Raw genomic sequence first — 26,136 nt, forward strand, 5'->3', positions numbered from 1 at the left:
TCCCCCAGCGTGCCCGCTCCCGGTTTGGGCCAGTCCGGTCCCAGTCGGGCTGCTCCGCAGCGAGACCCGAACCGGGGACCCCACAGAGCCGAGTCCCACCCGAAGCGGACCCGAGCCCCGCCGAGCCCAGAGGGGCGTGGCTACGCGGGGAGCCCCGCCCCGTCCCGTCGCTCGCAGCCAATGGCGAAGCGCCCCGCCCTGCCCAGCCCGGGGCGAGCCGCGCCCAGCCCGGCCGAGGCGGATCGGAACGAGCCGAGCGGAGCCGAGCGGAGCCGGATCGGACCGAGCGGAGCCGAACCGGAGCAGGGCCGAGCGGAACCGGAGCGGTTCGGAAGGGATCGGAAGAACTCGGAGCGGTTCGGAGCGGGCGGGTCCCGGGGCCGGGCCGGGGTCTCCGCGATGCGGCGGGGCCGCCCGGGACTGCGGGTCCCGGGGCTGCGGGTCCCGGCGCTGCCGCCGCTGCTGCTGCTGCTGCTCTGCCCGGTGCGGGATGGGGACGGGAGCGGGATGGGGATGGGGACGGGAGCGGGATGGGGATGGGGACGGGAGCGGGATGGGGATGGGGACGGGAGCGGGATGGGGATGGGGACGGGAGCGGGCGGGCCGGGGTGGGCCGGGGCCGGACCGGGTCGGGTCCCCTCGCCGCTCCGCACCCGCCGGGCCGCCCGTTCCCCGCGGGGCTCCCGTTCACCTCCCCGCGCTTCGCTGTGTTTTATTGCTTTTGTTTTGTTTTACTTATTTGGGTTCATTTGGGTTTATTTTATTTCCTTTATATTTTTAAAAATTTAATTTAATTTTATTTTTGTTTTATTTACTCTTTTTTTTTTTCATTTTTTCCACTTTTTCACTTTCTTCACCTTTTTTCACTTCTCCCCTTTATTTCACTTTATTTCACTCTATTTTCATTTCACTTTATTTCGTTTCACCTCGTTTCGCATCGTTTCTTTTCATCTCAGCGTATTTTATTTCACGTTTATTTTCCATTTGATTATTCACTTTTTAATTTTCGTTTGGGTTTTGGGGTTTTTTTTTCAATTTATTTTAGTTTGGGGGGGTTGGGCTTTTTTTTCCTTCTTTTTTTCCTTCTTTTTTTCCTTTTTTTTCTTCTGTTTTTCTTCTTTTTTTTCTTCTTTTTTCCCTCTTTTTTTCTTCTTTTTTTCTTCTTTTTTCTTCTTTTTTCTTCTTCTTTTTCTTCTTCCTTTTCTTCTTTTTCTGTTCTTTTTTCTTCCTTTTTCTTCTTCTTTTCTTCTTCTTTTCTTCTTCTCTTCTTCTTCTTTTCTTCTTCTTTTCTTTCTTCTTCCCATCCATTACTTTTTCATCCCTATTGTATTTAACCCCCCTGGGGCACAATCAGTGCTGCCCCCCCATCACCCCCCCCAATTACCCCAATTGGGGGTAACCGCACTTATTGGGAACATGACCCCCCTACACCCCCCAGGATGCTCCAGCCCCCCAAACCACCCCCACCACAGGGTGCTGGGGACACAATGGGACTTTGATGGGGACACTTGGGGGGGGTCCTGTGCACAATCAGTGGGGAAACTGAGGCCGGTTGTGCCCACAGGTGCCGGGGTGTTCCGGGGGGTGCCGCACCCCCTGTCCCCCCACTGTCACCGAGCCCTGCGGCCACACAGACACCCACAGTGAGTACACCCCCCCCAACCCCTCCCAGCGCCGCGGGGAAACTGAGGCACAGCTTGGGGCTCCCGTAACCCTGCGGGGGAACCTCCCGTTGTCCCCACAGCCCCACCGTGCACCAACCCCCCCGGGGCGCCGGTGACAACAGGGGACGCGTCACCCGCCACCCCCAAATTCGCGCCGCCGCCTCCCGAGGCCACCGGCAGGGACATCATCCCCGTGTACTGCTCGCTCCTGGCCGCCGTGGTGGTGGGACTCCTGGCCTACGTGGCCTTCAAGTGGTATGTTCTGGGGGGGCTGCGGGGCGGGGGGACACCCCGGTGACACGGCGGTGACGCCGCGCGGGCCCCGCGGCAGCTGGCACACGTGCAGGCAGAAGCAGCAGCTGGCCAAGGCGCGCGCGGGGGACGTGGGGACGTCACCCGACGGGGAGAAGCTGCAGAGTGACAGCGGGGTCTTCCTGGACACCCCCGGGCTGCAGGAGCCTCACCCGCCCAGCAAGGGTGAGCACCCAGCACCCACTGACGGGTTTGGGGGTTTGGGGGTTCGGGGTGGGGGGGGTGGAGGGGTTTTGTCCCCTGGTGTCGCTGGGATGGGGTTGGGGAGCACCCGTGGTCATGGGTGGGGGGCATCAGGGTGCGTCTGTCCATAGGGAGCAATTGGATGGGGTTGGGGTGTGCTAGGGAGCACCCATGTGGGGTTGGGGTGTCACCATGGCCTGGGGAGCACCCATGTGAGTTTGGGGGTGTCACCATGGTCTAGGGAGCACCCACATGGGGTTGGGGTGCTCTGGGAAGAACCCATGTGGGCTTGGGGTGTCACCATGGCCTGGGGAGCACCCATGTGGGTTTGGGGGTGTCACCATGGTCTAGGGAGCACCCACATAGGCTTGGGGTGCTCTAGGAAGAACCCATATGGGCTTGGGGTGTCACCATGACCTGGGGAGCACCCATGTGTATTTGGGGGTGTCGCCGTGCTCTAGGGAGCACCCACATGGGGTTTGGGTGTCACCGTGGCCTGGGGAGCACCCATGTGTGTTTTGAGGTGTCACCATGGCCCGGGGAGCATTCATGTGGGTTTGGGGTGTCACCATAGCCTGGGGAAGCACCCATGTGGGTTTGGGGGTGTCACCATGGCCCAGGGAGCATTCATGTGGGTTTGGGGGTGTCACCATGGCCCAGGGAGCACTCATATAAGGTTGGGGAGCACCCACATGGTCCCCCAACCAGGGACCGTCCCTACCTTGGGGTTCACCTCAGTGGGGTTGAGGAGCACCCATGCCCTGGGGAGCACCCAAATGGGGTTGGGGAGCATCCGGATGGTTTTGGGGAGCACCCATGAGCTGGGGAGCACCCAAATGGTGCTTGGGAGCATCCAGATGGTTTTGGGGAGCACCCATGACCCAGGGAGCACCCAAAGCGGGGGTCAGGAGGCACCTGGCTGGGTTTTGGGGAGCACCTACACCCCAGGTAGCACCCAAAGGGATGGGGGAGCACCCACACCCCCCAGGAGCTGGTGACACCTCTGGTGAAGACTTGGGTGTCACCCCTGACCCCCCATCCCCACCCCCAGCCCCTCACCCCCAGGGCCACCCCCTCGGCGCGGTGTCACCGCAGCGGCAGGAGGAGCTGGAGCGGCTGCTGGAGTCCGGGGGGACACGGGGACATCAGCTGCGCCCGGTGACTGCGGGTCCCCAAGGCTCGGACGTCACCTCTGCTGTGTGACCTCGGGTCCCCAAGGCTTTGGGGACATGGGGACACCGGGACATGGGTGCCGGGTGGTTCCTGCTTTTTCCTGCCAATGATCCTGTTTCTTTTTTAAGTGGGTTTTGTACTTTTTTAGGGGTGTCAGGGTGGGTGACACAGGGTGGGACACTGGGGGACACGGCTGGTCCCTGGGTGGGTGCATTAAACGTGTCACTTGTGTGTCACCAAGACGTGTGTCCTCAGGTGTCCTTGCGTCCCCAGGGTGCGTGTGTTCGGGTGTCCGTGTGGCCCCACGATGTGTCCTTGGGTGTCCCTGTGTCCCCAAGATGCGTGTGTTCGGCTGTCCATGTGTCCCCAGGGTGTGTCCTTGGGTGTCCATGTGTCCCCAGGGTGTGTCCTTGGGTGTCCATGTGTCCCCTCAGCCACGTGTCACAGGGATGTGTGTCCATGTGTCCCTGGGATGTGGGTTCCCCACATGTCTGTGTGTCCCCAAGCACATGTCCCCAAGATGCATGTATTCGTGTGTCCCCAGGATGTGTCCTTGCGTGTCCGTCTGTCCCCGCAAGTGTGTCTGTGTGTCCTCGGGGGCCCATGTGTCCCCAGGACATGTGTCCTTGGGTGTCCCTGTGTTCCCTCAGCCACGTGTCACCAGGATGCGTGTTCCTGGGTGTCCCTGGGATGTGTGTCCCCGGGTGTCCATGTGTCCCCACGATGTGTGTCCTTACGTGTCTGTGTGTCCCCACGATGGCATCCTTGGGTGTCCATGTGTCCCCACTAGTGTGTGTGTTTGTCCCCAGTACGTGTGTCCTCAGGGGTCCGCGTGTCCCTGGGATGTCTGTCCCCATGTGTCTGTGTGTCCCCACATGTCCATGTGTCCCCAAGTGCATGTCTCCAGGATGTGTGTCCTTCTGTGTCCGTGTGTCCCTCACCCATATGGACAGTGCGGGGGGCGGGTGGCCCTGGGTGGGGGTGACACGTCCAGCAACAGGTGGCACCGTGTGACAGAAAAGAGCCATTTTCACCCCAAAAACACAGGTGGGCACCCAGAGGCTGAGCCGCTTCACCCCGAAACCTCTTCCCGGTGTTGATTTTTTGTCATTTTTCTTTTATTTGTTTTTGTTTTTGTTTTTTTTTTTAATTTTTTTTTTTTACATAAAAAGTTCCGTAAAAATTGGATAAAGTAAAATGATTTAAGCAGTAAAATCAATCTTATCAACATGGCGCGAGGCCGCCAGAAACCCGGGGGCAGCCCCGCTCCGCAGTATTTACATGAAAACGGATTCAACCTCGCGGAACCCAAAAAACAAAACCAAGGAAACAACCGGAAACAACAGAAAAGAACCCCAAAACTATCGTTACAAAGTGTGCCCGGGGGATCGGCTCGGGCTAAAAGCAGAAAACAAAACAAAACCAAACCAAAAATTATCAATATATTCACATATACGTTAAAATATAATACAGAGCTTGGTGACGCACAGGGTGCGTCTGACAGCACCGCCGGGGTTGAGGAGCCGGAAAAGCCTGGTTTAGCAAAGCCCGGCTTAGCAAAACCTGGTTTAGTAAAACCCGGCTTAGGAAAACCTGGCTTAGCAAAACCCGGCTTAGCAAAACCTGGTTTAGCAAAACCCAGCTTAGTAAAACCTGGGTTAGCAAAGCCCGGCTCGGCAAAACCTGGTTTAGCAAAGCCTGGCTTAGTAAAACCCAGCTTAGTAAAACCTGGTTTAGCAAAGCCGGGCTTAGCAAAACCCAGTTAGCAAAGCCTGGTTTAGTAAAACCTGTTTCAGCAAAGCCTGGCTTAGCAAAACCCAGCTTAGTAAAACTTGGGTTAGCAAAGCCCGGCTTAGCAAAACTTGGCTTAGTAAAACCTGGTTTAGCAAAGCCGGGCTTAGCAAAACCTGGTTTAGCAAAGCCTGGCTTAGCAAAGCCTGGTTTAGCAAACCCTGGCTTAGTAAAACCAGGCTTAGCAAACCCTGGCTTAGTAAAACCCGGCTTAGAAAAACCTGTTTTAGCAAAGCCTGGCTTAGCAAAACCCAGTTTAGCAAAACCCGGCTTAACAAAGCCCAATTTTCTCTTCGTGTCGCCCCGGGCAGCACAAACCGCCTCACGCTGTAGGGAACAGAAGTTTCTCTTCCTTTTTTTTTTTTTTGAAAAAATAATAATAATAATAATAATTAATAATAATAAATTCACAGGTTGGTGGCGGCAAAGGGCGACTCCTGGTGGCTCCGGGGGGGTCACTCCAGGTCCGTGTCCTCTTTGGGTTTGTAGATGGCCCCGAATTTCTGCATGTATTTCTTGATGTATTCCTTGGTCTTGTGCTTGACGTTCTCGTTGCACTCCAGATCCTCCGGGTTCTTGCAGTATTTCAGCTCCTTGTTCATGACGCCGTGGGTCAGCTGTGGGGCGGGAGTATCACCCGTTATCCCAAACCATCCCAGCCCTGATTCCCCAGGATACTTCGCCATTACCCCCCAGACATTGGCTGTTATTCCCCAAATATCCCCAAAACATTTGGTATTATTCCCTAAACTATTTGGCTACTATTCTCCAAATATTCCCCTAATATTCACTGTTATCCCCCAACTCTTCCCCAAGATATTTTGCTACTATTCCCCAAATATTTCCTATTATTCCCCAACTACTCCCCACAAGCGTTTTTTTCTATTATTCCCCAAATATCTGGTATTAGTGCCAAAATATTTCCTATTATTCCCAAATATTCCCTATCATTCCTTACACCATTTGGTGGTTACTCCCCAAACATCTCCCCAAATATTTGCTAAATATTTTCTATTATTCCCCAGATATTCCCCAACTATTCCCCAAATATCTGCTCTCATTCCCCCCATTTCCCGTCGCCGTCGCCGTCACCTTGCGCGCCAGGTGTTTGAAGTCCTCGGTGGTGGTGATGCGCCCCACCTTGCAGTCGGGTTTGCGATAGGGGTTCAGGCACTGCACGATGAACTGCGACATCTGCGCCGGGGACACCGACACGCGTCACTAACCCCTGCCATTGTCACCCCGTACCCTCCCCGGGCGGGTGATGTGTCCCCAAGGGGCCACCTCCGTGTCCCTGACCCCCCAAGGTGGAGCCGCCTCCTTGCAGAGGGATTGTCCGCCCGGGATTGACGCCCCAGGTGGTGTCACCGGGGTGGGACGGTGACGATTCAGCCGCCCCGGGGACGCTGGGGACATTGGGGATGTTGGGGACACCGACCTCTTTCCTGAACACCTCCTTGCTCTTCTTGGCCAGCTCGCTGGACGTGTCGGCTTCGGCCGTCTTGGCCTTCTTGGAAGACTGAGAATGAAAGGGAATAAATGGGAAATTAAAGGGAATACAAGGAAATGAAAGGAAGTAAAAGGGAATAAAAGGAAATGAAAGGGAATCAAAGGAAATAAAGGAGAATCAAAGGAAATTATATAAAAGGAAAATAAAGGGAATGAAAAGAAATGAAAGGGAATAAAAGGAAACAGAAGGAAATGAAAGGGAATAAAAGGAAACGAAAGGGAATAAAATTGAATAAAAGGAAAGGAAAGGGAATAAGAGGAAAGGAAAGGGAATAAGAGGAAATGAAAGGGAATAAAAGGAAATAAAAAGGAAGAAAAGGAAATAAAAGGCAATTAAAGGGACTAAAAGGCTGTGAGATGGTGCTCGGGACTGTGCCCATCCCTGTCCCCACCCTGGGGACATCGCTCCTGCCCCACAGCCAGGGGGGCCCAGTCAGCTTCCCAGTTAATCCTGGTGTACCTCCCACTTTAGTCCTGGTCTCTTCCCAGTTAAGTCCTGGTGCACCTCCCAGTTAGTCCTGGTCTCTTCCCATTTAGTCCTGGTGCACCTCCCAGTTTAGTCCTGGTCTCTTCCCAGCTTAGTCCTGGTGGTTTCCCAACCCAGGCGCGCTTCCCAGTTTGGTCCCAGTTTGCTGCCCAGCCCAGCACTGGTATGGTCCACACTGGCACGATTCCCAGTCCATTCCCAGCCCAGTTCCAGCACATTTCCCAGGACCATCCCAGCACTCTTCCCAGTTCGATCCCAGTCCACTTCCCAGCCTGATCCCAGCACAATCTCCAGTCTGATCCCAGTCCACATCCCAGTCCACTTCCCAGTTTGATCCCAGTCCTCCATTGGCGAGTCGGGTTGGTTTTTGGGGGGTTATTACCTTTTTTTGGCGACGAGTGAGAAGCACAGCAGCTGATCATCCCCTTCCCATCCAATTATCATTACGTTAAAGCCTAATGATGATTTTTAGGGCCAAATCCAGCCTGGCTCGGGGAGGGGCACAATCCTGACCCCGCTCCGGGGGCTGTTTGAGCCAAACTCCTTTATTCAGCCCATGAATTTTAGATCAGAATTTGTGCCTGTTTTCCTAGGTATCAACCCCAAATTAATTTAAAAAAGAAGCCATTTTTACAAGTATTTAACAGTGAAACAAGCGGGATCCAGCCCAACCCTTTCCAAGCCCTGAGGATGGAGGGCAAAGCTGCAAAATCCCGTTAAGCCAGAGCTTAAATCACGAGTTTTATTGCCCAGGGCTGTCCGGCACATCAAAGCTCAGGGACCAACATCAAAAAGCCGGTAAGGGGTCCCCACGGCGTCACCAGCCCCGTCACCTTCCGTCCCCATCGCCCCCACACACCCCAACTCTATTAATTCGCCACAAGGGCTTATTTTCTATGTGGGTCACTTCATTTAGCCCTCGAGGGATTAATTAAAATATAAGTTATCAACGCTAATTAGGTCGCTTCACCAGATGGGTTTGGGGCTTGCAGGGAAGCGCCCCAAAGGTTAAATAAAGATGTGAGTAAATAAAGGCGAAGTAAAGGCAAAAATAAAGCCCGGCCTGGTTGGATTAAGGCTGGGATTAAATGTGCAAGATGTGGAAAGGCTCCATGGTGTCCCCACACAACGGTGGGGGGTGCTGGGTGATGTGGAAAAGGAAAACGGCATTTTTGGGGGGTGGGGGGAGAAACCAAAGCTGATATCGCTGAGTCTGACGGATGGGAAAACCAGGAGCAAAACTCCGCTATTCCCATTTATCAGCCTCCAAGTTGTATGGAAAAAGCCCTGCAGAGGGGAGGTGGCGATGGAGAGGCTGGAAAAGATGGTTTTTGGGGCGGGGGGAAGCAGCTTGGGATGCGGAGCAAGAAGCCAAAACTACCGGGAAATACAGAGGAGCTGCGGGAGGCACCGATGGGCAGAGACACAAACATCCTGGGCGATAAACCCGCGGCTTTTCCACCTTAAAAAGATGTAAAAGCTTCAGCATCCAGCCCCGTGGCATCGCCGGCCTCACCGAGCCACCCCCTCATGGATCTTCCTTTCTCAGGGGTGAAAAATAGGCTTTCAAATATGTTTTAAAGGCGAACAGCAAGCGCGGTTTCACGCGCCTCTTGTGCCTTTCCATCAAAATGATCAGTGGCGTGCGAGCCCGCCCGGCGCTGTCACCAGCGGCGGTGACACCGGCTCCGGGGGGACCCAGGAGGGAGCGGGTGATGCTGAGAAAGGCGTTGAGATGGAAATAAACCACCCAGGAATAGCAGCGGCAGCTGTCGGGCGCCCGGAGCCGCGGTGCCGGGGGTCGAATCCCTTGTGGAAAAGGTGTGGGGTGGGGAGAAGGAAAACCATGTAAGGAATGCGGTTGGGATTTCGGGGCGGGAACGGCGCTGCGGGGGCGGCGGGAACCAGGGATTCCGTGTTGTTTCCGCGGCTGGGAAAAAGCCAAACTTGAGGCGAGAAGGAGATCTAAAGCACTGAAGAACTTTGTTGTCGTAAGGTCAGGCTTAATATAGGAACGAGGTATTGATGGTTTCGGAGAAGTTTTGCACCTGAAAATGGGGATTTTGGGGGTCACGAAGCCCTTGGAGCATCATCCCAAATGGTTTTTATCCCAAAGGTTTGGAATCTGCACTTGAAAAACCAGCAGCTTTCCTTGCGGGTAATGCTGAGACCCCCAAAATCCCATAAGAAGATGACTCCCAGGCCACAAAGCACCAGTAAATCTGTATTTTCAGGCTCAGAAAAGCCCAATTTTCTTCTCCCTGTGTTGTCCCCATCAATGTTCCCCAATATCTCTCACTAAGGTTCAGCTTGTACAGCGAGGGCAGCAAATCCCTCCGTGGGGACACAGTTTATGGCTATTCCTGATTAATAAAACCTCACCTGAAAGTGATAAATAACTTGATAAATCAAATGAGGAATAGAGAAATTGATCAATAGGTTCTCGTGTCTCCCTTTCCAAGCCGATTTCCTTCAAGAACAACGTGCAAGCCGAACCCAAGTGCAGATAAAGCGGGATCGACGCCAGGGGCGAACCCTTCCCAGCGAAGCAAAACGCGCTGGAGAAACCAGCAAATTCGGGGTATTTGTTGCTCTTTCCCGATCCTGATCGCGACCTGGGGCCAAAAAATCATGTAAAACGCTTTTCTGGATTCCTCTGCAGAAGTAAAATCTCCTCGGCCTCATTTGCTAATTAACTTCTTTTTCTTACAGGGAGGGAAATATTTGGAAATTATGTAGTTTAAGCGAACTCTCCAGGAATTCCAAGGGACTGGGAGGCGTTTCGGGGGCTGGGTTAACCCTTGGGATCCCAGTGGGACGTTCCTGGGGATGTAGGACGGACGGTGCCTTCGGTACCTACAGCAAAACCAGCGCCGGGTCTGCAGGTATCACCCCAACATCGACACAATCGCTCCCTGAGCGCTAGAACCCAACAAACCTTTGGCCCCAGGGCTCTTTTTCTGGCCAGTTTTAAGGTGATGTTGCAGGGCATCCAGAGCAGGACATCATAACCCCAGGTGCTCAGCCAAACCCCAGAGCAAAGGAGCATCAGGGTCTTTACCCAACCCAGAAGGAGGTAAAAGCACCACGAAAATCTCTGTTTGAGTATTTGTCACCAAGGGAAAACATGGTGAGATGGAGAAGTTGCTCCTCAGCGGCTACCGGGCATCAGGTATTTTAGAGTGGCAAGAAAAGAACAACTTAATGCCCTTAATCCCTTTAAAGCACAAAAAACAATGGTCCTACAGTCGGTAGAGTCGCTATGGCTGATCTCAGATCACTTCTGTCCCTCTGTCACCCCCCTGAGTCCATAGAGACCTCAACAACAGCCCCTGTGCTGTTAATGCCGAGTTTTCCCTCGCTGACCCCGCGTTTACCTTCATGGGGTTCTCATCGTACGTTGGGGTCCCCAGGTCCATCTCGGCTTCGTGTTCCAGGCTGGCGTCGTCCCCCGGGCTGTCCCAGGTCGGAGGGTCCCACTGGGTTTGCCTGGAGGAAGACAGACGGACAGACGGACCATGAGCCTCTTGAAAGCAACAGGTACCTGAGTGTCCCATGAACTGGGACATCTGGTCTCCATCAGTCATCGAAACTCTTTAATGTGGCCCTATCTTGCTGTTAATGTTGAGTTTGGGAAGGCTGCGAAGTGGAGAAGGCTCGAACCAAGCGAAAAGGACTTAAAAAAGGGAACTGGAGCAATTTTCTATCACTGGTGACAACGTGGGGTGAAGGGAAGTTTGTGGCAGGGGTGAAATGTCAGTGATTCCGGCGTGGAAAGATGGGAGACAAGTAGGATTTATTTTCCTCTACCGGTCTTGTCCTGTTGGAAGCTACAGTTAAGAGAAGGATGGAAATAAACCTTCCAGCCTGTGCGCCTCGAAAAAGTCCAAGGTTAATTCTATTCAATTAGTGGCTTCTCGTGTAGCTGCAGAAGATGCATGGAGGAGGAATTCCGTGCCAAGGGGGAATGCTCGCTTGGGTCTCCTCGTCTCATTGCAGGGCTTAAAAACCACAACGCAAATCACAAATCCCCACCTGACCCTTTTTTCCTTTAATTCCTGAGGTTTTAGGGTCTCCTGCTCCGCTGCTGGTGCAATTCTTGGTGTGTAAGGTGGTAGGAACGAGTCCCAACAGGAGACTGAAACGATGGGTTGATGCAGAGAAATGTCCGCAAGAACAGTAACTGACACCAAGACACTCAGGACTTGTAAGAAAATACTGAAAATATTCACCCTTTAGAGAGGTGGATCCACATACAGACCTCACATGGAGCTGGAAATCGAAAGAAATTCTTTTCAGAAGCCTAAAATTTGAGCTAAGTTCATAGGTATTGATCCAAAAACCTGGCACCTTCCAAAACCGATCGTGAAGTTGGGGGGAAACGCTGGGAAATTCTATTTCTTGCTCCAGAACAGATCGAAAAAAAAGGAGGGTGAGAAGACAAACCCTTTGATTTTAGAGAACAAACCCACACGCTGATCCCTGTGCCACCCAAGGCCTGTTCACACCGGACACCCACACAACGCTCATGTGTTCAATAAACCGGGTTATTCACAGCAAGAGGGACACCCAAGGTCTCCACCTGTTCATTCTCCTGCCATTTCAGCTCCGTGTGGGGCGCCTTGGGTGCTGGCAGAGCGATGAAAACCAAAGAAGATGCCAAAAGAACTAAATCCACCTTGACCGAGCTGCTGGGGAGGAAGATGTTGCTTTGATGGGATTATTTTTCGGAGGGGAGCTCCTCACCACAACCTGTTGCAACTCAATACACGGTTGGAGTCTTTGTCTATAAGGAAATAATTTGCTATCGTTCTGCTCCAAAAAAAAGGGGCTTTATCCCAAGGACACATTTATGGGTGTGAAGAAAAGGTCTGGAGCAATCTCAGCCTCCCAGCAGCACCTCATCAGGAGTTCTGCGGTGCCTAAGGGTTGAACATCTATTTCTTTTGCACCCAATTCCTTTATTTGAGCTCCCAAACTCCAACCCTGAAGCGGTGACCACGCTCACCTCGTTACCCTGCTCACCTCATTAACACGCTCACCTCGTTACCACGTGGTAGTAGTAGATCTTCCCCTCTGGATCTCGGGCTGTTTTCCAGTTGGGTGGGAGGACGATGGTTTTGGGTTTTGGAGGGGATGGTGGAGGCAAGTCCAGGAGGTTATTGGTCACCACAAGCTCTGGCTGCAAACAGCACAGAAAGGGGGAAAAGAAAGATGTGAGGATGGTCAGAGCAGCCCTGACGGCTCTTACCCCGGCCACAAACAATTTGTTGAGGGTAAAACTTAAAACCGACTTTAGCGTTGGCCTAAGAAGTGATGTAGACAACGTCTTTCCCTTGGTCTTCATCAAATACCCCAAGCACGCACTTGAGAACATCACAAGTTTGTAATATGGCTACTCGGTTTCTGATGAAGGGGCTTTGGCGGTCGAAGTGGCTCATGGAGCTCCCACGTGCCCATCCACACATGGATATGGAATCATAGAATGTCCTCACTTCTTGGATGGGCCAGCGGAAAGTCTGAACTCAGCAGGATCTGGGCCCAACACCCCCCAAAGCGTGTCTGATGCCCACACCCAGCCTGGAGATCAGCTTCCACATAGAAAACTCCTCCGGCTGGTACAGAATCACACAGAATTGCAGATGGTTGGGTTGAAGGGACCTCTGTAGATCCCCCAGCCCACCTCCTCATGCAGGGTCACAGAGCAGATCACACAGGGTCACAGAGCAGATCACACAGGTGGGTCCAGGGGGTTTGAATGTCCCAGAGAAGGAGACTCCACACCCGCTCTGGGCAGCCTGGGCCAGGCTCTGGCATCTCCCAGCAAAGAAGTTTCTGCTCATGTTCACATGGAGCCTCCTGTGTTTCACTCTGTGCCCGTTGCCCCTCACCCTGGCGCTGGGCACCACTGAACAGTCTGCTCCATCCTCTGACACCCCCCCGAGATACTGATCCATTGATCACATCCTTCTCAGCTTCTCTTCTGCAGCTCAACAGCCCCAGCTCTCTCAGTCTCCTCATCACAAAGATGCTCCAGAGCTCTCAGCATCTTTGTGTCCCTCCCTGGACTTTCTCCAGTAATTCCTTGTCCTTCTTCAACTGGGGAGCCCAGAACTGGACCCAGAACTCCAGATGTGGCCTCACCAGGGCAGAGCAGAGGGGGAGGAACCTCCCTGACCTGACTCTTCCTCACGCACCCCAGGTCCCATTGGCCTTTTGGCCACATGGGACTACTGCTTTTCAACGCATCCAACAGCATCCAGAAGCCACGAGGAACCACGCAAACCCAAAGCAGACGTCCACAAACACTCCCCATCCCTTCTTAGGGACACGGTTTAGTGCTAGATTTAGGTTATGGTTGGACTCGATGATCTTAAGGGTCTCTTCCAACCAAAATGATTCTGCCATTTCACGACTCTGCCCCACAAAACCTTTACCTGCTGGATGGGCTGGGGCTGCCCGGCCGCCACGATGGTGGTCACGGCCGTCGGGGGCTGCACGATGACGCCCTGCGGATGAGCTGTGTAGATCTGCTGGCCCTGGATGTACTGGAGACTTGGTTGGGCATAACTCTGAAATGGAGCACAAGGAATCACAAATGAGCTTGATTTACCAAAAAACCCCACTTTTCTGGAGGACAAAGTACAGCTTCTCTTAGTGGGGTTAAAGGAGAGGAGGCAAGAAGAGGTTAATGGTCCTCGGGGAGCAGGGGAATGTAAAATCCAAACAAAATAGCAATAACCAGTGACTGAGGTGGGGTTCAAGCAAACAATATCCATATAAAATTGGCCAATTTGCCATCACAGGAGTCGTACAATCGCCTACGTCTTGATTTTGGGAAGAACGGGGCATCGGGAAGGCGCTGAACACCAATACCCTTGTGAACGAAGATAAAACAGAAGGAGATCGAACTTCAGCGGGGTCATTTGGAGCTCAAGGCTGAGCATGATGGAAAGGGACGTGTAATTTAGAGAAAACAGATGAAGAAGGTCGATCTGTTGGGCTTCTTGTTTGGTGTAAGTCACACAAGAGCTGTTTAAGTCCCACAAGAGCTGTTTAAGTCCCACAAGAGCTGTTTAAGTCCCACAAGAGCTATCAGCTGCTCCAAAATTCAAGGGAAGGGGAGCTCACGCCTCCAGGTTTTACTGCAGAAGCTTTTACCCAGAAATATCTGTTCGCCAGAACCAGTAACCAAAAAACCACCATAACTTTCATAAGCAGGTTCAAAATAATCTCTGTCAACTCCCACTTGACCCCAACGACTACAACAAATGGCGTTTGCACATGGAAAACACCCCATGTAAATGTGCTTTTCTCAGACTCTTGGGTGGAAGAGGCTTAATATTAGAAAAATATTAATATTAGAAAAATATTAAGAATGTTAGTATTAAGAACACCAGCAAAGTGTGAGCGAATAAAGTGTACCAGGCCAGAACGCTTTGTTTTGTGGGTGTTTCACGCCACGTTGTGCCTGAAATAAAAATTACCTGGACAATCGGCGGGGTCGTCTGCGAGTAGGGGGACGTCACACCGTACACCGTCTGACAGGTCTGTCCTTGGTAATAAATGGCCGGTTGGGACTGTGCGGGCGAGTACTGCTGCGGAACGGCCACGGGCTGCTGGGCCGAGTCCCACACGCCGTAGCTCTGGCTCTGCACCGCTCCCGCCGGAGCCACGGGCAGGACGGCCACGTTGGCTTCCTGATGGACCACGGCGTCGCTCTGCGCTACATACTGCGGGGTTGTCACCTCCATGGGGGTTGCTACATGTTGGACGACGGGTACCGGCTGGGGAGTAGTTAAGGTGGGTTCTACCGTGTGCCCGACCAAAGTCTGCGGGTGCTCGTAGGGCGCCGGCGAGCACATGGAGTCCATGGTGGGGGTGGGCAGCAGCACCTTGCCGGCGTTGGGGTTGCTGGGGTCTACGTAGGCTTGCATGGGGTAGCCGGGCGGGTAGCCGATGAAGCTGTGGTGGGACGCGCCGTAGCCCATGGAGTCGTAGGGCAAGGGGGACGTCATCCCCAGGTTTTGGAGCTGCTGCTGTTGTTTTTGGGCTTCGCGTTGGGCGACTTCTTGCTCAAAGAGCTTCCTGCGCTCTTCCGTGGAGAGCTTGTTGCGGTCCTTGAGGCGGACTTTCTTCTTTGAGGATGCTGGTGTGTCATACCTGCGAGAGAAAGGGAAGAAAGGGAGAGAGGAGAGAGGAGAGAGGAGAGAGGAGAGAGGAAAGAGGAGAGAGGAGAGAGGAGAGAGGAGAGGGAGGAGAAAGGAGAGAGCGGGAAGGGAAGGGAAGGGAAGGGAAGGGAAGGGAAGGGAAGGGAAGGGAAGGGAAGGGAAGGGAAGGGAAGGGAAGGGAAGGGAAGGGAAGGGAAGGGAAGGGAAGGGAAGGGAAGGGAAGGGAAGGGAAGGGGGAAAGAAAAGGAGGGAGAACAAGGGGAAGGGGAAGGGGAAGGGGAAGGGGAAGGGGAAGGGGAAGGGGAAGGGGAAGGGGAAGGGGAAGGGGAAGGGGAAGGAGAAGGAGGAGAAGGAGAAGGAGAAGGAGAAGGAGAAGGAGAAGGAGAAGGAGAAGGAGAAGGAGAAGGAGAAGGAGAAGGAGAAGGAGAAGGAGAAGGAGAAGGAGAAGGAGAAGGAGAAGGAGAAGGAGAAGGAGAAGGAGAAGGAGAAGGAGAAGGAGAAGGAGAAGGAGAAGGAGAAGGAGAAGGAGAAGGAGAAGGAGAAGGAGAAGGAGAAGGAGAAGGAGAAGGAGAAGGAGAGGAAGACAACAGGAAGGGGAAGGGAAGAAAGAAGAGGAGAAGAAGAGAGAGGAAGAGGGAGAGGGAGAGAGGGAGAGGAACAGGGAGAGCAAGAGGAGAAAAAAGAGAAAAAAGAGAAAAAAGGGAAAAAAGAGAAAAAAGGGAAAAAAGAGAAGAGGGTTTGTGAGAGCTCAGAAAGCTGCAGGTCCAGGGCTCCAGCAGCAAAAGGACCACACAGACCTGGGGAGGCCCAAATGCCCAAGAGCAGCATCAGTCCTTAAAATCATTCACTTGTTTTCAGCTGTTTGACCAACGGTGGCAACTCAGAGAGAGCAGAACCAGCCCCTGGTCCCGCTCAGCCGGGAGCAAGGAGGATGAGCCGAATGGTCCCACTGGATTTACCGGCCTCACGGTGCAGGGATTTCATTCTTTTATTTATAAATAGGAATTTTCAGCCCGAGACACAGAGCAGCTGGAAGGGTTTTTTCCAAGGAGTTAAAGAAGAAATAAAATAAAATAAAATAAAAAAAGCCTAAGGACTTTGATCAGACCTCAACCATGGAAAACTGCAGATCAAAGGTGGATATTTTGCGCAGTTATGAGTGTGGTAAAACAGGGATTACAAAGAAAAATGCTTTGCAGCCCTAACAGAACGGATTCTACAAAGCATCCAGTATATTCTCTATATACGCGCTTTAGGTTCGCGCGTTCAGTTTCCATATCAAAAGCACATTGCTACCAATAGATACACTTAGAGACGCCCCTCGCGTCCCAAGGATCCGTTAATGAGAACCTTATTGACGTGACGAGCTCCATTTCGATAATTAGAGTCTTTCCTGGAGTTTAGAGGAGAAGCAGCCAGCGTGAAGGGACGGGCGGAAAAACACGGGGGGGTTTAGCACAGAGCAAACCAGCGATGCTCTCCTGTTTGCTCTGCTCCTCTCTCCACCTTTTTTAATTACTTTGTCTTATTAAATCCGGTATTATAGTTCTACATCTTATTTCTCATCCAGATGTTTGAAAGTTTCCCAGCACGGCTCAATCCGAGGACAAAAGTCTCCTCGTCTGGCTGATTCGCCACCCATTGTTCCCTAATTACTAAGTGACTTTAGATCTTATTTAGGAGGAAAACCAGCAAACTGACTTCTTTAAAGGAAATTCCTTGGTATTCTTACTGCCTTTAACACGATCTGAGGTCTCTCTGAAACGCAAGACGTTATATTTTCCTTCTCTTAATTAAGAAGCAACGGTCGAGGGAGGAAAATGGGTATTTGGTAAGAAGCAGCCGCTGATTCACGTGCTACCACCAGCACCATCACCTTCATTGCTCCTCTGGCTCAAAAAAACATGGTCTGAATCTATTAAAAAAGGATGAATAAGCTTTGGGTGGCTGCCAGGGTCATGGCACTGATCCCATTCTCACTTAAAATCAGTTAAAAATTGCAAATACTTTCTCTTTCTGCTTGTTCCTTGAACTCAACTTATCAAGGCAAAGTATCTGATGCTTTTGCTGGACCTGGGGGTCCTGGGGACAGCAGCAGCAGGGTGAGCATGAGCCAGCACTGGGCCCTTGTGGCCAGGAAGCCAATGGTACCTGGGGTGGGTTAGAAGGGGGTGGTCAGTAGGTCAGAGAGGTTCTCCTGCCCCTCTGCTCTGCCCTGGGGAGACCACACCTGGAATATTGTGTCCAGTTGTGGCCCCTCAGCTCCAGAAGGACAGGGAACTGCTGGAGAGAGTCCAGCGCAGCCACCAAGATGCTGAAGGGAGTGGAGCATCTCCCGTGTGAGGAAAGGCTGAGGGAGCTGGGGCTCTGGAGCTGGAGAAGAGGAGACTGAGGGGGGACTCATTCCTGGGGATCAAGATGGAAAGGGGCAGTGTCAGGAGGATGGAGCCAGGCTCTTCTGGGTGACACCCAGTGACAGGACAAGGGGCAATGGGTGCAAACTGGAACACAGGAGGTTCCACTGCAAGAGGAGAAGCAACTTGTTGGGGGTGAGGGTGTCAGAGCCTGGCCCAGGCTGCCCAGGGAGGCTGTGGAGTCTCCTTCTCTGCAGACATTCAAACCCGCCTGGACCCCTTCCTGTGGAACCTCAGCTGGGTGTTCCTGCTCCGGGGGGATTGCACTGGATGAGCTTTCCAGGGCCCTTCAACCCCTGACACTCTGGGATTCTGTGATTCTCTAGACAAGTTGTGTTTAAATATCTTCTTTTAGAAGACAGAAGTAAATTTGAAGTCCAAGATCTCCCCTTGTATCCTTCGCTTGCAAAACGTCCACAGGGGAGGTGGGAATCCATCGGGCCACCCGCAAAAAGGAAACATAAGATCACTATGAGGTCTTTAGAACTCTTCTCAGCCACCATTCCCAGCTCAGTGGGGTGGGTCCTACCTACCTGGACCGCTTTCCTCACGCTCAACAGCTTTTGGGGAATATTCCCTTGGCCAAGGGAGTGGTTTTGTGTCAGAAATCCTCTTTGGTGTGGGTACTTCTAACTCTTTTCAAGTTGAAGTTTAGATAATCCCCAAGCGCACTGGGGATGGGTGGAGGCGAAGAAGGGAACGGGTTCTGGAGGACCCAGAAGTTCTCTCTGTGTGAGGAGGGATCTCTGACTTCTGTGTGAGAGCTGGGTGTAGCTTCCCTCATCATCCACTGAACTCCCACAGTGTGCCTGAAGAACACAGTGTGGGTTATCTGGACAACAGTGTGAGTTATCTGGACAACAGTGTGGGTTATCTGGACAACAGTGTTGGTTATTTGGACAATAGTGTGGGTTACCTGGACAACAGTGTGGGTTATCTGGACAATAGTGTGGGTTATCTGGACAACAGTGTGGGTTATCTGGACAACAGTGTGGGTCATCTGGACAACAGTGTTGGTTATCTGGACAATAGTGTGGGTTATCTGGACAACAGTGTGGCTTATCTGAAGATGATGGTGTATGTTATCCAAGAGGAGAGGCCACCTCACACCAAGGAGCCACCAAACTCCATCCAGGGAACGTGTCTCACAGCATAAAACTTCCTTCCCCATCCCTGGGTGTTTTCAGAGCTCACCAGGACCATTTTTCCCAGCGTTTTCACCCAGGATTACCGCAATTCTAACACTCCCAGCCCAGCGGTTGGATCCACAACTTGCCTGTCCTCCGGCCGCTTGGTTCCTCGCTCGTACGCCGAGGACGGAGGGGACAACGAGTCTCGTCGTCTCTTCTTCTCTTTGCTCTGGCTCTGCCGCTCAGGGTCCCGCTCTCTGCTCAGGACGGGGTTCTTGGGAGTGGGAGTCTGATCCTTGTGGCCGGCGGTTTCCCTCCCACGGTCGGCTGTTGGGGAAAATGGGTGAAAAAGGAGAGAATTTGTATAAGTGAGTGTATTTCTAGCCCTCCCTTCCTGCAGCTTCAGCAGCTTCTGTTAGTGAAGAGAGTCTCGATTCAAATAAGGCTTAGGTTGCACCGCATCAGCCACAGGGTTACAATTCCCTTCACTCACTACTTAAATACCTCCTTTATTCACAGGAGCTGCTTTTGATGACCAGGAACATCAAGTTATGAGGGCAGAACCATCTCATGGAATCGTTTGGGTTGGAAAAGCCCCTCAAGATCATGGAGTCCAACTATAACCCACCCCAGCACTGCCCTATGTCCTGAGAACCTCATGTCCGTCTGTCCAACCCTCCAGGGATGGTGACTCCAGCACTGCCCTGGGCAGCCTGTTCCAATGCCCCACAGCCCTTTGGGGAAGAAATTGTTCCCAGATCCAACCTCAACCTCCCCTGGCGCAACCTGAGGCCGTTTCTTTGTGTCCCTGTCTCCCCTCAGCTCCTGTTCTCCAGCTGAACCCCCAGGTCCCTCAGCCGCTCCATCACACTTGTGCTCCAGCCCCTCACCAGCTCCATTCCCTTCTCTCCACTCACTCCAGCACCTCAAGGCCTTTCTTGGTGTGAGGTGATCCCGCCACCGCTCTGGTCGCCATTTTGAGCCCTGAGGTGATCTTGGTGCCGCCATTTTGTGTTTTGAGGTGATTGTGGTGCCGCCATTTTGAGCCCTGAGCTGATGAGCCCAAAACTGCCCCCAGGATTTGTCCTCCTCAGTGCCCAGCACAGGGACGCTCACTGCCCTGGGCCTGCTGGCCACACCAGTGCTGGTACAAAGCACCTCTTGATATCCCAGACTGGGAAAATGAAGTGGTTTGATAGGAGTGAATCGATAGACGGGTACATACCACTGTTCTCCCTCTCCGCTTGACTCTTCTTGGGGATGCGATAAACCTCCTGCAAAACAAGCCACGAGCAGGGTCAGAATTGCAGCACAACCCCAACAGCACAACACAGCACGAATAATTCAGCAATTCACTCGTGATTTTTAAAGAAAACAGGACAAAAAAGGTCTCCTGAAGTAAAGTTCTGGTTTTAAGCAAATTATTGCGGTGCTTTCTATACATTCCCTCTGACTGCATTTTGTGTTTGAGGAGTTTATGTGAGTTTTCGGGCCAAGCCGCCCATCCCGCCCACGTGTACCAGCACCTGAATTTCCAGCTCTGCCAGAAAAGCGAAAAAGCCTGATTTTTGGAACTAAACAAGGTCCTCTTCAGGTGCAAAACTGTGCTTTTCCACCTCTTAGTTTGTCCGCCCTGATGTTCCCACAGATGCCAACCGAGCCTCACTGTGTTGGGGTGTCTCAGGTCACCGATCCCTGCCAGCACCCAAAGACCTCTCGTTGTACCCATCCTGGTCTTCAAGGCAGTTTTAGTTAATCCTGCGAGGAGCAGGGAGTTGGATTTGATGAAATCACAGAATCCCAGAGTGTCAGGGATTGAAGGGCCCTGGAAAGCTCATCCAGTGCAATCCCCCCGGAGCAGGAACACCCAGCTGAGGTTCCACAGGAAGGGGTCCAGGCGGGTTTGAATGTCTGCAGAGAAGGAGACTCCACAACCTCCCTGGGCAGCCTGGGCCAGGCTCTGACACCCTCACCCCCAACAAGTTGCTTCTCCTCTTGCAGTGGAACCTCCTGTGTTCCACTTTGCACCCATTGCCCCTTGTCCTGTCACTGGTTGTCACCCAGAAGAGCCTGGCTCCATCCTCCTGACACTGCCCCTTTCCATCTTGATCCCCAGGAATGAGTCCCCCCTCAGTCTCCTCTTCTCCAGCTCCAGAGCCCCAGCTCCCTCAGCCTTTCCTCACACGGGAGATGCTCCACTCCCTCCAGCATCTTGGTGGCTGCGCTGGACTCTCTCCAGCAGTTCCCTGTCCTTTGGAGCTGAGGGGCCACAACTGGACACAAAATTCCAGGTGTGGTCTTCCCAGGGCAGAGCAGAGGGGCAGGAGAACCTCTCTGACCTACTGACCACCCCCTTCTAACCCACCCCAGGTCCCATTGGCTTCCTGGCCACAAGGGCCCAGTGCTGGCTCATGCTCATCCTTCATCTTGAGACGCTGATTCTGTGATTACTGAGGTATTTCAGTGAAACAGCCACAGTTTCACCACGCTGGAGAAACAGAGATGTTGTTGGTGGCCATCATCTCCTCACCCATCTCACCAGCTCCCATGGACCATCCCTGGGCTTCTCCCAGCACCCCCAAGCCTCATCAGGGATGGCCTCCACCATTTTGGTTGAGAAAAACATATTTACATTACATATATAAGAAAAACACGGTCTTAGCCCCACATTTCAAGCTAAGAAAACACATTTTCCTTTGATGAAACAAATGGAAATACAAGAAACCCTGGTGTGGTCTGTTTGCAAGATGCAACCACTTCAAAAGTGCTGCTGAAGGTTACAAAAAAAAAAAGGCGATTTTGGCCAAGATTTTAAGGATTTTTGAAATATTGTTGCTTTTCCGTGGAGCCTGAATGCAAAGCAGCGAACATGTGCAGTTGGAAGCGTCTGCAAATGAACGTGCTGTGCCCTCTGCCAGTGGCGAGAGGCGTTGAGGAGCCTGCAAATAGGGTCTCTGTGAATTGCTCTGATTTATTCACACATTTGCTGTGGATCAAAAGGGGCAGGAGCGGGAAAACCAGACTGGGAGAGCGCAGAGCAGAGATGAGGGATTCAGACACATCGCCAGTGCTCCCTTGGCCCAAACACTTCTCTTTCTGGAGCCAGATGTGCTGCCCGTGGCCATCCAGCCCAACCCAAGCTGTGCCAGCCTGGAGAAGCCTCGAGGCCGTGGGATGGCAGATCCGTGGGACAAGGGTGGGGAGAAGGAGCCAGGGAGGACACAGCAACCATCAACATGCTCTTAATGCCAGGGCTCAAAGGCAAACAGGTTATCATTGAATCATTTTGGTTGGAAAAGACCCTCAAGATCATCGAGTCCAAGCGTTATCACACCCCCGGCACTGCCCCATGTCCTGAGAACCTCCTGTCCGTCTGTCCAGCCCTCCAGGGATGGTGACTCCAGCACTGCCCTGGGCAGCCTGTTCCAATGCCCCACAGCCCTTTGGGGCAGAAATTGTTCCCAGATCCAACCTCAACCTCCCCTGGCGCAACTTGAGGCCGTTTCTTTGTGTCCCTGTCTCCCCTCAGCTCCTGTTCTCCAGCTGAACCCCCCAGGTCCCTCAGCCGCTCCATCACACTTGTGCTCCAGCCCCTCACCAGCTCCGTTCCCATTTGATGTTTGGCGTCCCCAGTGCCCAGCACAGGGACGGTCATTGCTCTGATCCTTTCCACCAAACCCATGGTTCTTCTCTCCATTATTTGCAGGCAGGCGATGGTTCAGAAGCTGGACCAGCCCCCCGGTTTAGCTCCAAACCTCTGGCAGAGTCACCCGGAGCAGTTTCCTGCTGATCCACGGGGCTGACATTGCGCAGCTGCTGTTTAACCAGGTTTCGTTCGCCTCGCGAGGGTCCTCAGGGCGTTCTCTCCCCACCTCCTTTAATTATCGCCTCTGATCTTTCCGTGTGTTGCATTAAACCCCCCTCATGTTGCCTTTCCATCGGTATTACCCGCACTAACAACCCCTTGTCCCCATCACTGTCCCCACCATCACTGTCCCCAAACGCCACCGACTCATCACCTGCAAAAGCGGGACCTTAACCCAGGAGCCGAGCAGAAGCCGCTGCTTCACAAGGGGAAATTGCAAGAGGTGTTAGAGCACTTTTAATTATTTATCGCTCTTCTGAGGCACCGGCAGCCCTGGGGTTACGGCGCTTGTGCAGGGACACGAAGATTAAAACTTCACAGGGTCCTGGTCTGGAAATGAGGGGACTGGGGCTGCCCCAGTTTAACCACCACCAGTTTTCAATTGTATTTTATACTCAGACTTATAAACTGTAAATGAAATGTTTTAATATTAGAGATGCTAATGATTGTATAGGGATGTTTTACCACATTAATGACCAACCAGATTCTGGTAGCGTGGGGAAAGAAGCTCATTTTCTTTAAATTGCAGCTCATCCCAAGCCCTTGCTTTGCTCCCTTCCCAAAATAATATTGTAGTTCACAAAAACACCCAGTGATTTGGAGCCAAATGTGATGAACCAGCTGTTTTCTGGCTGAAAATAGAGTCAGGAAATAACACCGAAGAAACCAACTATGGAAAATCAGAGAGGGAAAAGTCAGGGTATCCCTGATGGTGGCTGCTGCTACCATTAAAAAACCAAAAGGTGATTAATTAATAAAATATATAGTTAGTGCAACACAAAGAAGCTTTTCGAGGGGAGTTTGCTGAGATTTTGGCTTTCCCAGGGCAGGATTTCACAGAATCACAGAATGGACTGGGTTGGAAGAGACCTCAGAGCTCATCCAGTCCAACCCTTGGTCCAACTCCAGTCCATTGACCAGATCATGGAACTCAGTGCCATGGCCAATCTCAGTTTAAAAACCTCCCGGGCCACTGAGTCCAGCACCTCCCTGGGCAGCCATTCCAATGCTGACCACTCTCTCTGCACAGAATTGCTTTCTCATCTCCAGCCTCAATTTCCCCTGGCAGAGTTGAAGCCCATGCCCCCTTGTCCTATTGCTGACTGCCTGGGAGAAGAGCCCAATCCCCCCTGGCTAGAACTGCCCTTCAGGTCGTTCTAGAGAGTGCTGAGCTCAGCTCTAAGCCTCCTCTGCTCCAGACTGAACAAGCCCAGCTCCCTCAGCCTCTCCCCATAGGGCTTGTGCTCAAGTCCCTTCCCCAGTCTCGTTGCTCTTCTCTGGACCCGCTCCAGCACTTCAATCTCTTTCCTGAGCTGAGGGGCCCAGAACTGAACACAACACTCCAGGTGTGGCCTCCCCAGTGCAGAGCACAGGGGAAGGATCACTGCCCTTGTCCTGCTGACCACGCTGGTTTGGATACAGGACAGGACACCATTGGCCTTCTTGGCCACCTGGGCACACTGTTGGCTCCTGCTGAGCTTCCTGTCCATGAGTCCCCCCAGGTCCCTTTCCGCCTGACTGCTCTCCAGCCACTCTGTGCCAGCCTGTCGACCAACAGCTCCACACTCCCCCCCAACTTGGTGTCATCAGCAAATTTGCTGATGATGGTCTCAATCCCCTCATCTAAACCATCGATCAAGATGCTCAACAGGACTGGAGCCAACCCTGACCTCTGGGGACACCACTAGCAACTGGGCACCAGCTGGATGCGGCCCCACTGACCAGCACTCTCTGGGCCCAGCCCTCCAACCAGTTCTTAGCCCAGCAGAGAGTGCGCTTGCCCAAGCCATGGGCTCCCAGCTTTTGCGCTTTCCTAAGATGGAGCAAAACCAGCGACCAGCGAACGGTGTCGATTCTCCAATTGAGGGCACGGAAAAGATCTCTAAAGAAAAATAAAAGACTATTAAAAATCGAAGATGATATAAGATATCAAATTAAGAATAGAAAGTGGTAAAGGATGGAAAGGTAAAAGGGGTAAAGATAAGAACATAAGATTGTAGCGCTCGTTAGCAACGTGTCCGGCTCCAGCGCAGGATTTAACGAGAGGGTTGAAAGCCTCGCTTTATTGTGTTAGGGAAATAAAAACCACCTCTGCCCCACGGGCTGAGAACATACATTTTCCTTTGGTGGAATAACTGAAAGTCTAAGAAAGCCCCTTGTGGTCGGCTGGCAAGACAAAACCACTTCAAAAGTGCTGCTGAACATTTAAAATAAAGCGATCTTGGGCCAAGATTTTTCAGGCATATTTTGCCTGAACAGAAGTCCCTGCAAATCTCTCTGTTGGGATGAGGGGCATTAAGTCTGTAAATGCACCGGTTTTAAATTATTCTTATTTATTTACACGTTTTCTATGGATCAGAAAACGCCTAATTTATCATATATTTAATTAAAGGGAGCAGCTCAGTTTGCAGGGGGGAAGATGCAGAAGGAGCTGTTTGTGGATAATAAATCTCTATATTAATAATAATATAAAATATAATAGTAATATACAAGTCATCCCAGGCGCAGCGATGACTTTGCCTCATGTATGAAGGGCCGGACCACAAGAGAAGCTTCTGCAGACCCAAAATCACCCACCGGCAATGGGTTTTTTCTATTTTATTCTATTCTGTTTTCTTTATCCTGCTTCGCCCCCTCAAAAAAATCACATTCTCAGATGCATCACGTTCAAAAAAAACAGCCCAGGCCCGGCCCAAGTGATGGGACCATCAGGAGAGAAGGTGCAATGAGGAGCAACCAACCACGAGATGATGGATGGACCAGCCCAGAGAGCTCATGGCCAACACCGCCGGTGAGTGGAGGGCAAATCTAAGCTACCCCAGCCTCCCCAGCTCCTAAAGAACGATTTATCCCATGAAACAGCAAGATACACAATGGGAAACTACCGGAAAAAAGGGTCGGTGGGAAGAGGAGGCAGCCAAGGGCCACCTTGAGTAAGGGAACTTGGCCAATGTGGCGTTGCCCGGTGTCAACGTGCGTTGCGTTGGGTTCACCACGACCTGAAGTGCAGTTGATGAAGGTGAGAAACGCGGTGGTTCCAACTCAATGGAGATAAGTTAGGGAATGACCTATTGAAGAGCAGTGTAGGGGAAAGGGAGCTGGGGGTCCTGGGGACAGCAGGGTGAGCATGAGCCAGCACTGGGCCCTTGTGGCCAGGAAGCCAATGGGACCTGGGGTGGGTTAGAAGGGGGTGGTCAGTAGGTCAGAGAGGTTCTCCTGCCCCTCTGCTCTGCCCTGGGGAGACCACACCTGGAATATTGTGTCCAGTTGTGGCCCCTCAGCTCCAGAAGGACAGGGAACTGCTGGAGAGAGTCCAGCGCAGCCACCAAGATGCTGGAGGGAGTGGAGCATCTCCCGTGTGAGGAAAGGCTGAGGGAGCTGGGGCTCTGGAGCTGGAGAAGAGGAGACTGAGGGGGGACTCATTCCTGGGGATCAAG

General features: G+C 52.5%; 3 protein-coding genes across 4 annotated transcripts in view; 2 read left to right on the forward strand and 1 right to left on the reverse strand.

Annotated features, from left to right (window-relative positions):
* Positions 1 to 83: 83 nt before the first annotated feature.
* Positions 84 to 3,572, forward strand: LOC136098341 (uncharacterized). Its single transcript, XM_065831655.2, has 5 exons — positions 84 to 483; positions 1,565 to 1,643; positions 1,745 to 1,919; positions 1,996 to 2,141; positions 3,211 to 3,572. Exons 1-5 carry the CDS (start codon positions 181 to 183, stop codon positions 3,360 to 3,362), a joined length of 855 nt encoding a protein of 284 aa, XP_065687727.1. The 5' UTR covers positions 84 to 180; the 3' UTR covers positions 3,363 to 3,572.
* A 124-nt stretch (positions 3,573 to 3,696) lies between these two features.
* LOC139827322 (uncharacterized) lies at positions 3,697 to 5,502 on the forward strand (the record flags this gene model as incomplete). The annotated part of the gene is given in 2 exon segments (XM_071805518.1): positions 3,697 to 5,033; positions 5,036 to 5,502. Coding segments are annotated over 2 exon segments (939 nt in total), but the record flags the coding sequence as incomplete, so codon positions are not given.
* SETD2 (SET domain containing 2, histone lysine methyltransferase) overlaps positions 5,330 to 26,136 on the reverse strand; it is a 65,889-nt gene continuing 45,082 nt past the window's right edge. The window contains exons 13-21 of one of the 2 annotated variants that reach the window (XM_065829930.2): positions 20,060 to 20,108; positions 18,981 to 19,161; positions 14,607 to 15,282; positions 13,557 to 13,691; positions 12,162 to 12,301; positions 10,497 to 10,608; positions 6,562 to 6,642; positions 6,216 to 6,317; positions 5,330 to 5,740 (exon numbers count right to left, since the gene is read on the reverse strand). In XM_065829930.2, coding sequence (XP_065686002.1) covers positions 5,579 to 5,740; positions 6,216 to 6,317; positions 6,562 to 6,642; positions 10,497 to 10,608; positions 12,162 to 12,301; positions 13,557 to 13,691; positions 14,607 to 15,282; positions 18,981 to 19,161; positions 20,060 to 20,108 — 1,638 coding nt within the window. In that variant the 3' untranslated portion in view covers positions 5,330 to 5,578. The remainder of the gene's footprint in view (positions 5,741 to 6,215; positions 6,318 to 6,561; positions 6,643 to 10,496; positions 10,609 to 12,161; positions 12,302 to 13,556; positions 13,692 to 14,606; positions 15,283 to 18,980; positions 19,162 to 20,059; positions 20,109 to 26,136) is intronic. The other variant, XM_065829929.2, reaches the window with a different exon arrangement.

The sequence above is a fragment of the Patagioenas fasciata genome, chromosome 2 (assembly GCF_037038585.1).
Source record: "Patagioenas fasciata isolate bPatFas1 chromosome 2, bPatFas1.hap1, whole genome shotgun sequence".
NCBI classification, from domain to species: Eukaryota; Metazoa; Chordata; class Aves; order Columbiformes; family Columbidae; genus Patagioenas; species Patagioenas fasciata.

Excerpts from the sequence above, each read along its gene's own strand:
- LOC136098341 (XM_065831655.2), top strand. The coding sequence starts at position 181 with ATGGCGAAGCGCCCCGCCCTGCCCAGCCCGGGGCGAGCCGCGCCCAGC. Across the intron at positions 484-1,564 it reads TGCTGCTGCTGCTCTGCCCG|GTGCCGGGGTGTTCCGGGGG; the intron begins GTGCGGGATGGG and ends TTGTGCCCACAG. Across the intron at positions 2,142-3,210 it reads GCCTCACCCGCCCAGCAAGG|CCCCTCACCCCCAGGGCCAC; the intron begins GTGAGCACCCAG and ends CCCCACCCCCAG.